The sequence below is a fragment of the Tinamus guttatus genome, unplaced genomic scaffold (assembly GCF_059628265.1).
Source record: "Tinamus guttatus ecotype Peru unplaced genomic scaffold, ASM5962826v1 Tinamus_guttatus_pri_ptg000208l, whole genome shotgun sequence".
Taxonomy (NCBI): Eukaryota; Metazoa; Chordata; class Aves; order Tinamiformes; family Tinamidae; genus Tinamus; species Tinamus guttatus.
The window spans coordinates 5,426,563-5,439,917 of record NW_028288742.1 but is presented as its reverse complement, the minus strand read 5'-3'; the positions used below and the strand labels follow the sequence as shown (position 1 = coordinate 5,439,917).

General features: G+C 42.0%; 1 protein-coding gene across 3 annotated transcripts in view; it reads right to left on the bottom strand.

Annotated features, from left to right (window-relative positions):
• LTBP1 (latent transforming growth factor beta binding protein 1) overlaps positions 1-13,355 on the bottom strand; it is a 184,405-nt gene that overhangs the window by 133,232 nt on the left and 37,818 nt on the right. For all 3 annotated transcript variants that reach the window (XM_088524194.1, XM_088524191.1, XM_088524192.1), the window contains one exon: positions 7,500-7,675. In XM_088524194.1, the coding sequence (XP_088380320.1) occupies positions 7,500-7,675 (176 nt within the window). The remainder of the gene's footprint in view (positions 1-7,499; positions 7,676-13,355) is intronic.

Genomic DNA, 13,355 nt, shown 5'->3' with positions numbered 1-13,355 from the left:
GAGAAAAGTTAATTGCATGGAGCAAGCAACCACCAAACCAGCTTGCTGCTGAACACAAACATGCCCAGCACAGTAAACAGGAAATGTGGAGAACATAGGATTGGGTCTAATTCAAGCCCTTTAAGGGCTTAAACACTTTCCCTTGAGAAACTAGGGGACTCTTCACTACAGCTGCAGTTCTAAACCCTATCATGATTATGCCGTTGTGTTTCTTACAGAGCTGACTCCTTCGGGAGAGTTTTACCAAGGCGTAGCTGACTGAATGCCTGAGGAGGGGCAGACAAAGGAAGGCTTCAGCTGCAGACCCCAGTGAAAATTAAGCAAGAGATTAGCACCCAGGTGGCCCTCTTCATGTCTTCAAATTGAGGCACTTGACCAGAAATAGAACTACAAGTTCCTCAAGAGTCTTACAGATTACATCTGTGCTTGCAGGTAGGGGATGGAGACACTGGCAGCAGCAGCAACGCAGGATGGCATTCAGGTACACAAGCCTTGTTTATCTGCTGCTCAAGATAGGAGAGCTTCCTTTGGGAGTAAAGCCTATCTGGACCCCAAAGTCTTACATTTAGCCGGCAAAGGAACAAAAGCCAGAAAACCAAATCTAGGAACGGAAAGATCTCTCTAGATTTAAGACAGTCCAGTGACTTCACAGGCCACCACAAATTTCTGCCATGGCTGGCCATAGGAGCTCTGCGCTCAGATAAAATATGTAGCATTTTTCCACACAACCTGAAAGTGATACAGGAGCTCAGGCAGGCAGTAATTGGATCATTGACCCTTCAGCATTTCCTGCCAGATGCAACAACTAAAGTCCACTTGATCAGGACTCTTCTAAGAAGCAATGAATTAGGCCTTTATACACTGGCAATAAGATTCTTTCCCACCTAAAGTCACCTAAAGTTAAGTACTTTGCCTAAGATTTTCACCTAGGCTCTCCTCCACTATCAAAGCAGAAGATTTCACCCTGCCCTAAGGTAGTATACCACATCTTATGTTGGAAATGTGTATTTTCTTTAGAAAAGACATTCTTGAAATAAAGGTTTTTTTTCCCTCTGGGTACACAACTGCCCTTAAACAAGTCACCAAATCCTAGGTGCTGCACCCTAAAATGGTTATCATTTCCAGGAAGAATAAGGAATGAAAATAAAAATAAATAATAATAAAAAAGCTTACAGAATACATTCATCTAATATTACATTTCCTGAAAGGAAGCATCTGAAAAGCACTAAGGAAGTCAACAAACCATAAACAGTGACATAAGGCATAGCACGTCATGGAACTAAGTTATAAATATGCATAGCCCTCTCCACATGCTGAATCACCATTAAAAATCACCTCTCTCAGCAGTGCATGAAGCCAAGATGTTTTTTCCTTTACTTTTTAGAAGAAAAAAAAAAAAGTCCATATAAATAGGGATGTCACTGGTTCCGAAATCTCCGTTTCACACGGTACAAAAGCACCTCCTCCTTGTGGTGTTTTTGTCAGCATTTGGTCTTTGCTCACGGCGTGGGCGACAGCCCTGACATCCCCGGAGAGCACTCGCAGGGCTCCTGTGAGCAAAACCAGACTTAGCTACTTGCAACAGGCAGGACTGAGCCTCGGTATCCAAAACCTGGCTCACAACAACTCTGATGTTAGCCTTGCTAAGGGACTTTTAGTTGTGTGGGCTCTAACTATCTAGCTGAATTACCATTTTTCAAACATGTCATAGAGGTTTTCCCCATACAGAGTTTTCTGGAAAGTCTCTTCTCTTTTCCCTTCTTGAGAAATCTTTGGTTTTGAAGCCAGTTCTCTTTCATCACAGCAGTTGAGATGCATTTGTCTCATTCTGTACTTTCCCCTAGCTATAACATGTTCTGCACTGTTTTTAACTCCATTTGCCAGCTTATCAATTTGTTTTTCCAACATTTTTTCCCCACACTTGACTGTTTATCAGTCTTGGCCTCCATCTTTAAAAATGTAGATAGTTGATCATCCATTTCTAGGTGAGCATAATATTTAAATTATTTTCTTTAAGCACCAGCAGCCCTTGCCTGTCATACATGCATTCAATTATCGGTGAGCTCAGGATCATAAGATCTTTTTGGAGCCCAAACAAACAGAGGAGGGAAGGGGGAGGAGAAGAGGAGATTTACTGGCTGATGCTCAATCCTGAACCCTGCATGGACACACACAATTGTGAAGAAAGCTGGGAAACAGTGTTGTTAAAATTCCTGCAGCTCTGGTATATTAAGGGAAGTGATTTACATTTATACACAACCCTTCTGTCTTTGAGGATTTCAAGAGAGCTCCACAGTCTTTTATAATGGCTAAATAAACTATGCTAATTTGTTAAAGATTTTTTTTTCAGAATTTTTACCCTACTTTTTAAAGCAAAAGCAAAGTAAATGTGCTGCTTGATTCTACAGAGCCAACTGCATTAATGTCAAGCCAGTAAAGCAATTTATACTTGAAGATTAGCCTCTTGTTTTCCAGCCCCAGAGGAATCAAATACAAGCTCTAAATGACCTTTATGAATTGTCATGGCTTTCAAAAGCAGTGTGGGAGATGTATAAAAATGGAAAAAAAAAAAGATTCTTTACTAAATTTGTTCAGGCTTTGTTAGCAAAACTGCACTGTTGCTTGATGCCGGCTGCACCAAAAACAGTCATTCTTGAACATTTCTGAATGTACTATAAAAACTTCCCTGCCTCCTCTTACCGAAAAAAAAAAAAAAAGAAAAAAAAAAAAAAAAGAAGCGCTTCACATTTAAAAAGCATTTTGCCTTTTGAGAAGAAAAAAAGAAAACTTAATGGTTACACAGAATCACAGAATGGTTGAGGTTGGAAGGCACCTCTAGAGATCAGCTAGTCCAACCTCCTTGCTCCAGCAGGGTCACCTAGAGCACGTGGCACAGGGTGCCATCCAGGCGGGTTTGGAAGATCTCCAGAGAAGGAGATTCCACAGCCTCTCTGGGCGGCCTGTGCCAGGGCTCTGTCCCCCTCACAGTAAAGAAGTTCTTCCTCAGATGGAGGTGGAACTTCCTGTGTTTCAACTTGCACCCGTTACCGCTTGTTCGTATTTGATCATGTACAGCCTCAGGAGTAAGGCATGAATGTCAGTTCCCATGAGCAACTGAAGTGAATTTGATTCTACAGTCTCTTCAGATAAGACCATAGGGTGATTTTTCAGTTACTGGGATACTTCTGCCTGTTAAATCTTCAAACTGCTTGTCCTCCTTATATCCACCTCATGCTGCTAGCTATGCCTTGTTATGCCTTAGCACAGCCATAACAACATTCTTCCTTAACCTCTTAAATTTCCTGGAAGTGCCATATAGAAAAGATACCAGAATTAAGTTCTAAAGAAAACATACGCACGCTCCCTGGCAGAAACTTCAGCAAATGAACACTGTAAAACGCTCCGATTAAAAAAAGCCCGTGAGATAATTATTTTGCTGCTTATGCAATGTTCCACAGTGAATTATCAAGAAGAGGGGAAACAATATCTGGACTACCTTTGACCTGGTAAGATTTTTCCATGGAGTTAACATCCACTGAATGACTAATTGTGAACATCAGGTCACACAGATGCATTTACATGGCATGTGTGTCATATCTCAGAATGCATTTTTTTTTCCACCAGTAGAACATTTATGTACTTTACAGCTGTTTTCCCATATTTATTGATGGGGAAATGGTGTTATGATGTAAGTGTCACGTAGTGAAGTCAGAATGGTACAGTTCCACAAAAATAATGTAAACGGGAATTTTAAAGCAACACCTGTTTCTATTAAAATCAACCTATGAAGTAATCAGTAAAACAGTATGTGTAAATTCTGTATGATCTTAAATGAAAGTTATCAGTGTACTATGCTTCCAGTAGTAGGTAAACCTTTGTTTTATCAAAATTGTAACATATTTACGTAATTGTATTCTTCACATAAGCGCTATATATTTTGATATATTTTCTTCCACATCAATCATATTTCATGTATATAAAAATATAAAAAAATGCCAATGTAAAATGAGGCAATTTAAGTTGTCAGTAATTAAGAACAGTTGTTGCATGATTTTGCATGTGATTGTTTCTGCTTCCTCTTTATGCAAAGAACTAAATTCTGCCCTCAGAATCATGGGTAGATTTTAAAACACTACCACCCATACATGCAGACTTGGCCAACTTCAAGCCACAACACACATGCAATTAAGTCAATGTAGCATACTGTAATCCTGTATTTATTAACCATTCTGTAATCCTGTATTTATTAACCATTCTGTGGCTTGTACCACTTAAATTCCAAAGAAATTCTTACTTTCTGCCTATCTAAAATTCTTCTTTATTGACTCCTTGCCGTATTTCACCAAGGATTTTTGACAAGACCAAAAAAATCTCTAACTATCTTAAAAAAAAAAAAAAAAAAAAAAAAACACAAAAAACCCCACACACATTAAAAACACTTCAGCATCTTTTGGTGACTCTCACATAGCCCCATAAATGAAAGAATATGGGCAATTCTCAATCCTCTTCAGGGCAGGAACATCTAGGAGGAAGCAAATGTTTCCTGATCTTTCATCAGCCTTTTTCCCAGAAGATCAACATATTGGTAGAAGAGCACTTCGAAGCCACTGTGTTGTTCTTGTAAGTTAATATCAGCCATAACTTGCTTGCTTTTAGCCAGTTTATAGTCCCTCGTGTTATCTGGCACACCCTTGGCTCAGACTACTACAAAGTGACATGGCTCTGAAAGATGAAAAGTTCTAAAATGCAGTGTCGTAAAAGAAAATAAATACTTTAATGTGGGATAATCTCAGAAAAGCACTTTTAAACTAAATGATATGAAACAACAATTGCCTTTTTCGTTAAAAAACTATTTCAAGATTTACAAAGATTTTGGGACAAAAAGTTCAGCATGAAACTATATACAAAATAAACTACCACATTTTTTTTCCTGTTTTGACAAACAGCAAGATTTTAAATGTCTTACAATCTTTTGCTTTTTTGCTTTTGTTCTGCACTCTACGTGCATTGATAACTATGAACTCCTGCAGAGCATCAGCAAATATTACCTAATCCACCTCATTATATACCTAACCACTTTATACCTGAGAAAAATAATTAATTAACTAAAAAAAAAAAGAGTTTGAGTGTTCAACATTAACTTCCTCATCTTGCATTTTAACAAAATTATTACATTTCCCCTCTTTAGTTTCAAGTGAAGATCTCCACACTGCCACCACACGCTCATTTGCTCAATAAAATAAAAGGCTTCCACCTAACAGCAGTTACAAAATACCATGGGGTCACCAGCCACTCTCTCATCAATTTCCATGTAGCAACTATATGATGAACACCCACCCTGAAATAATTGCATGAACTAACTTGAAGCAACTCATCCCTTAGTTAAAAAGGCAAGGCTAGGAACTGTGTATTGGTGGTTATCACAAAATACCTGACATGAGATTTCATATCCTAAGCTTACCTCACTGTAATTAATTCAAGTTTCCGTAACATTAAAACACTGACAGCTGAAGTATGACATTAGATTTTGAAGGAAGCAACAGTCTTTTGTTACTGGAGTCTATTTCAGCACCTCTGTAAACCAAAAGCCAAACTAAACACATATAGCTGGCCCAGTCTAGGCCTGCTATTCAGACTGAAGATATACGATCTTAAATTCTAAAAACATGCAGCTCAAACTATGCTCTTTGCTAGCAGACTTCCAAACTGTTTTATCAGAAGCTGTAACCATCACCGTCTCCCATCTCACACACACAGTAGTGAAGATAAAACAGGTAGTGCTCAGAAGCCCAATATCAGAAATTCTCATACCATGTCCAGTCTTGGACATGAACCTGCACTTCGCTACTAGAGGCAACACTTAAGTCATGCCTGATAATCTGTTTTAATTATCTGTCCCTCAAGTGTTTTAAGAACCACAGGCTTTCCTGTAAAAGCAGGATATTTTACTAACCAACCATGCACTCAGAGGCTTATTAGGGTTTTATAATACTTTTCAGCTTCAGCTCCTAGCTTCTCACAGCTGTCTCTCTCCAAGTACTGCAATAAACAGAGCACTTCCCATAAGAAAAGCTGAGAAAGGCACAGGAGTTGCTACTCCAGCTCTTACAGCTGCACTGAGTTATTTCCTGACACTAGGATAGGAGAAAAACATCATGCAGGTTGCTTGTTTAGTGGCAGTTTGGAAGCTAGTCTACCATTTTTCCCTACTGAAGGACCAACATCTACCCTTGCAAGTAACACTGATTACTGAGGCAAACTGAAACAGTCAAGTAGCCTGAGGAGAAGGGCAAAAGTTAGGATTTCTCTGCCAAATTCTCATCAGCATTCACTGCAAGTATAGGGAAAGCGTATAACCTGGAATTTACATGCCTTTTTGCTGCTAGAAGTTAAAAGAAAAGGATGCAATCCAATACTGGTGGCCACTGATATCTTATTTAGAGGAAATTTAAAACCAGATGGAAGAAAATACAATGACATCTGCTTGCTTTCTTAAGCCTTCTGAGGAAGGGATGTAGTGTTTTGCAAGTAGTACACTTGCTCTGAATTAGCACTGAGAAAGTTCATCTAGAGTCTGCCCACTGTTCTTGCCATCAGGTCTGAGATTCTAATTAAGAGTCGGTGCATTTACAGTTGCAGAAAAGCAAGCAGGGGTTACATAAGTGGAAAGATCATAAGAATGTACAACACAAAACGCAAAGATACTCACACAAGGAAATCATATTTGCCTATTTAGAAGATCTTCCTAAACCCTCAGCAGAACATATTTCTCCGTGCTATAGCAGAGGAAGTCTGTCAGGAGATTGCTAAGCACCTTAGTTCCCCATGTTCATCGGTACGTGACTTAACTGCAGGAACTTTTCTCCAAACCAGCAGACGCTCTCTAATACCTAACCCATAATTCATCAAATTCTTCCTATTTTAAGCCAAAACTTGTCCTTGAGCCCCCCTCACAATGGGGCATGAGCCAAGGCCACAAGCTGGGCACCTACGCATTCATTTTTTTATAAAAATGAAATAGGAATTCTCATGCAGCCTCCATACTGTGCAGAAATTCATAAACACATAATAAATTAAATACAGAGAAAAACAGTCACCATTGGGACCACAATCCTGAGCTCCAGCTTTACTTCATACGAAAGGAAGCCGTCATCTCATGCTGACTACACTTTGTTATACCTACCCTACCAAGTGTTCACAAAGCAGCTTTTATCTGAAAGAAAAACTATCATCTAGAAAGAGTGTAGGGAGATTCCAACAGTGAATCAAGTTCAAGTTTTTTTTCATGCTGGAAATCTGTTTTTCCTCTCAACAGGATGCAGAATGTTGGCGCATTTACTAATCTGAGAATTATCATCTTTTTAATTATTTTGACTTTTATCTGTGCTGACGTGTTACCAAAATTCAGATGGACATAAGAAATTCTCAAGATATTAACAGCGGGGAGCTCAGCAGGGAATGAATGCAGAGGAAGGTATATTTTTTGCAGTTATACTCACATTGAAAAGGTGATACAAGTTGATCCTGGCCCAATCTCAGTGGTAGTGAGCCCTCCGTGGACTGTTCTCCCGAAACCACTTTTTTTACTGGATAATATTTGGGTTTGATCACGTATTCTTGTGTTTGGCCATGATGAAGATTCATCATCAGTGTCTGTGATGAAAGGGGCATCATCCTGTTTTAAAGAAAAAGGAAAAAAAAAAAAAACAGAAAAGAATGATGTAAGAACTAACAAACTAGAAAAGAATTGGTTAAAAAGAAAATAGACACATTCACCCATACTTAGACCTCAGAATAGTTTGTGATACTTGCCAGCCTCAAACTGAGCAGGGGATTTTTTTTCATACATTTGGCATTCTCCTTGTCATGTCAGCTTAAGGGACATCTGAGAAAGCTAGAAAGATTTCTATCTATGGGGATTGCATCACCTTCTTTCCGATGGAAGCATCTTTATCGTGGACAGTTCAGAAAGCAGAGAGGGATGGGAAAAAATCCCCTCAAAATTATGAGTTGGAGCTCAACTCTGTTAGCAGTGTATGCTCTGTAAGCACAGAGTATGCCTAAGCCTCTCTGTTTCCTACAGCTGACATTTTATACAAGGTATGGAAAACAGGACCCATGCCCAGCCGACTTTGCCTCTGCTGCCAGGGCCCTGCTCCTTCCCAGTGATACTCCTGTGACTATAGAGCCACTATGCTGCTACTCCTTCCTTCCTCCCGTGCTTTCCTCCCCTCACCACAAGACCGGTCCCTGTTTCTCAGCTGCGCGATACATGCTGTCCCCTTCTCTCTGCCCGCACTACTGTGGAGCTGACAGACGTCCCGCAACCACGCCGCTCCCTTTCGCAGCAAAACTGTTTCCTCCTCCTGTCAAACCAGATTATTTCTTCGGGCTCCCCGACTCTCTCACCCGCAGTCCCGGCTCCTTATTTGCACTGTTAGGTCACTCCCTAAAACCTCAGCTTCCCACTGCACAGGACTATGCCAGCTTTCAAAGGAAACCTCCCCCCGCTTCCCGTCCAACACGCAGTCACACACCCTGCTTTGTGCATATACAGTGGGACCAAGTTCTTGACTGACAGCACAGTTGGCCTTCCCCACAGTTGAGGGACACGCTGGCACACCCCACACCACCACCACACAGCTGCTAGCCACATGAAATGAAGATGCAAGTTACTTGTGGACCCTGCGCAGCAGTGCCCCAGGCTAGCTCTAGTTGCAAGTCTTAAAGAAATGACAGCATGGATCTCACTATAAGAATAAGTGTTCCTTAAGGAAACAGCACCAGTTACTAATCTAATAGTAGTAGCTGCTGGGACAACACTGTCCTTTGCCAAGAAGGCATAAAGAGCAGGGTGCTGTGAGGCTCCTCCACCTTCTTCCCAGCTAAGGATTATAACAAGATCACGTAAAAATAAGGGTAGACCACAGCATTTGCAACAGCCACCCTCAAAGAGCCACACATCTACAGGGTAGATAACTCTTCTTCTCTGAGCGTAAGTGGGGAGGCCCATAGCATAGGTGAATGCACAGAGCAGCGCGCCTGAGGAATTTCTGCTGAACTGAGCAGAGCAACGATTTGAATATTGTGCTGGTCCGGTTCAAACGTTGTTGCCCATGAACTCTATGATACCGGAAGGACAACCCTGTGCTGTCCTTGATATCAAAGACTGTTTCTTCTCGATACCTCTGCATGAGGAAGACAAGGAACGGTTTGCCTTTTCTATCATGTTTCCAAACAGCCAACGCCCCAACCTACGTTTCCAATGGAAGGTGCTGCCTCAAGGAATGATCAATTCACCCACTATCTGCCAGATTACGGTGGATCGTGCGTTGGCACCAGTCCGGCGCAACAACCCAACTGTAACTATCATTCAATACATGGACGATATTTTAATCGCTGCACCGTCAGGAAGTCAGGTGGACCAACTGGTGTTAACGGTTTCAGAAACCCTAAAAACAAACGGATTCGAAATTGCAAGCACGAAAATCAAAAGGGGACCATGTGTAAGTTTTCTGGGAGTAGGGATCACAAGTTCTTACGTAACCCCCCAAATAAAAATGCGTCGGAACATTAAGACACTCCATGATATGCAGCAGTTAGTCGGATCCTTACAGTGGCTCCGCAATATTGTCCTGATCCCTGCTGAAATCATGACCCCCCTGTACGACCTTTTGAAAGGAAAGAACCCATGGGAACAAAAAACTCTAACGACAGAAGCAGTGAACTCTCTCGATTTTATCGAACAGCAGGTATCATCCAGCACGCTCACCAGGTGGAACCCAAATATACCACTTGATCTATACGTGCACTTTACAGAAGGAGGGGGAGTAGGAGCACTAGCGCAGGGCCCTCCTGAAAAAGCTCAGCCAATACAATGGATAGTCCTAGGAAAACCGTCACGTGCATTTTCTCCAGGAGTCAAGTGTCTTGGCAATCTCATCATGAAAGGCAGGAAACTCGCCCTAAGACAACTAGGCATCGAACCTACCAGGATATACCTACCCTTCCACAAACAGCTCCCAACGCAATCAGTGGCGACGTCAGAGTATCTGGCCATAGCTCTTGTTGGTTTTGGTGGAGAAGTCTGGTAAGCCACAAAGCCTCCCTGGACCCAAATGCTAGCAATTGTCAACATCGACCTCCCACAGAAGATAATGGACCGGCCCCAACAGGGACCAACGGTCTTCACAGACACATCCTCAGTGACCTCAACCGCGGCGGCGGTAGGGCAATCAGGAGGAGAATGGCATTGCGTTAAAGCGACCGATCGCACACTTTCAGCCCAACAGTTAGAAGCAATGGCCGTGGTACTAGCGTGTGGACTATTCCCAACGGAACACCTCAACATAGTGACCGACTCAATGTTTGTGGCCAAACTTTGCCTGGCCATGTCGGGGCCCGGCGTGTCAACATCCACGACAGCCCTAATGCTGGAAGAAGCACTTTTTTCTCGAAAGGGCACTATATCAGTCATCCACGTCAACAGCCACAGCCCAATTAAAGGGTATTTCCAAATCGGTAACGACAAAGCAGACGCCGCTGCAAAAAGATTGTGGACACTAAGAGACGCTCGACAGCTACACGAGTCTCTCCATATGGGAGCTAAAGTGTTAGCAAAGAGATGCGGGATTTCAGTCACTGACACGAAACACATAGTAGCTACATGTCCCCACTGTCAGAAAGCACCATTGTGGTCCAGCGGGATAAATCCCAGAGGTCTTAAGCCCTCTGAAGTGTGGCAAACGGATTTTACACTCTGCCAGTTGTTGAAACCTCGAGCGTGGCTAGCGGTGACTGTAGATACATACAGTGGAGTGATCGTAGACACTCAACACCTTAAAACTGACTCCAAAGCAACCATCCAACATTGGCTGACAGCCATGGCGTGGCTTGGCGTCCCTAATCAGATCAAAACAGACAACAGTCTGAATTTTGTCTCTAAATCAGTCCAGGCATTTGCTCTGAGATGGGGTATTACCCTAACATACGGCATCCCATATAATAGCACGGGACAAGCCATAGTAGAACGAGTGAATCAAACTCTGAAATCTAAATTAGAGGTATTAGCAAAGACAGAAGGTTTTAGCAACGCAATTCCCCCGGGAGACCAAACACGCCTACTAGCGTTGCTACTAGCCTTGCTAGTACTGAATCAATTCCCCAGAGGGGAGGAAGCGAAGAGTCCCACCCAAAAACACTGGGCTACTCGAGCACTAGAAGAAGGTCCATTGGTTATGATTACAAATGAGCTGGGAGAATAGGAACAAGGGTTGAAACTAGTTCTAACAGGGCGAGGGTATGCCGCCGTCAGAAAAGATGGCAGAGTTAAGTGGTGCCCGCTTAAATCTATTAAACCAGACCTTTGGAATAAAACTAATGAAAACTGTGAGTTTCTGTTTACAGGACCAGATCATCGGACGCCCCCGTAACCCATCCGCTCTGGTGACAGGCGTCCCGCCCGAGCCTGTGAGTTCCACGCCGACTGAATCCAGAAAATAACAAAACAGCCTCCGCAAGAGGGGGCCGCGATGCCTTTGCATTATCTTAATTTTGCAGCTTGTCTCTATAGGACAAGTAGAGTCACATCAGCCCTTTAGATGGGTACTTGAACAGATGGAACAATCTCAAGTAATTAGTACAAAAATAACTACAGGGTCACCAATTTTCAGCGCCACGCCTTGCCAACCAGCACCCATTGAACCCTATTCCAAATGCAACTGGTACGAAAATTGGTTCACCGGTTCGCTGTGGTTAACCACCCTGATATCCACCTTGATAGGGCCGATAGCAATGATCATGACGACACTGATCTTTGGACCCTGTATGTTGAATAAGTTCATGCCGTTTGTCAAGAGTCGGCTAGAGAAGGTTAACATCATGTTAGTAGAACGCCGACAACGGCTTTAAGAATATATCCACTCAGTATTACCCCCAAGTTATCCCAAGGTACACACCCCATTCCTATACTGCGGTATTACCTGTCATCCCCTACCTTCTACGTGCCTTCTTCTTTGTGCCTTATGTTTTTATGTCAAGTTTATGATATATAATTTTAAGATTGTTATAAGCTATAAGAATAGAATAATATAATAATAAGAATAAGAGTAATATAATAATAAGAGTAAGTAATAAGAATAAGGTAATAATAAGAGTAAGATAATAATAAGAAAAAGTGATTACAATAAGATAATAACAACATAGTAATAAGAATAAGATAATAATAAGAATAAGTAATTAGAATAAGATAAGAATAAGTAAGAATAAGATAGTTGTATTTTAGCTAGTTTTGTCATGCATAGAGAGGGGGGAAATGTTGCAGATAGTTAGGGTCCAGCGGCCGGAAGATATCGGGCTGTACGGAAAGATAGGGCCCCTAATAGCCAATAGCGATTAGTTTCTGATGTAAGCAGACGGATGTGTCGTTGTAAACCTTAGCTGTATAACACTGTGTTACCCATCAATAAACGCCATTTACCGTCTACCACATTGGTGTCAGTGAGCTGATGGCCCGAGCGGCCTGGGGTTGGTCGCCGTGCCGTTCCTGAACCAGGTCGCCGCGCCGTTTGAACGGCAACAACACTTGGAGTCTGGCCCAGCCCCTATCTCCAAAGCAAGGCCCGATGCTTTAGTCCTGCTATCTGAGGAGCTGCTGCGGCCTGGGGATTTGTGGTTAGGGCAGACAATAGTGTTTTGTCCTACACAGACTCTCTTGTTAACTTGGATCTGTGGGAGAGAAGTGCATTTGTGAGGACAGAAACTCTATGACCCTTAAACATAGCAGTAAAAATAACTCCTCAGGCTATCTCCCAGGCCAAAACTTTCTAATGGAGTGCTTGCATAGCCTCTTTGTATCTGGTTACATTTCCCCCAGATCAAGAGAGAATCTTATACTTTCAGTATTGTCTTTAAGCTTTCTACATACCAGATCAAAGCCTCACCACCTATCACCTGCAATTGCAATCTATACCCTAACTAACCTCAAAGCAAGTAACTACTGTGGCTCCAGGTCTGCCTGCCAGCATTTCAGAGGAAAAAAAATAATTCTGCTGGCTTTCAATTAACAGAACAGCAGGCACGACACTCATATTTTGGTATTGTAACTGTCCTTGCTTCCTCTAAGAACTATGTCTGTATTTCTGTCTTGCACAAATTCTCTAAGATGTTAAGACTCCTTTCAAAGCACAAAAGAGAAGCTACACCTCTCCTGAAAGTGATATATAAGCAGGCCAGAAGTCCATATTACAGCAGTCTTAAAACAACTAGTTTAACAGCATTATCTTCTTTGGCCAGACATAGACAGATACTGTCTTTAAGTGTCATTTTGCCTTCAGTTAAGGTTATAACACATTGTA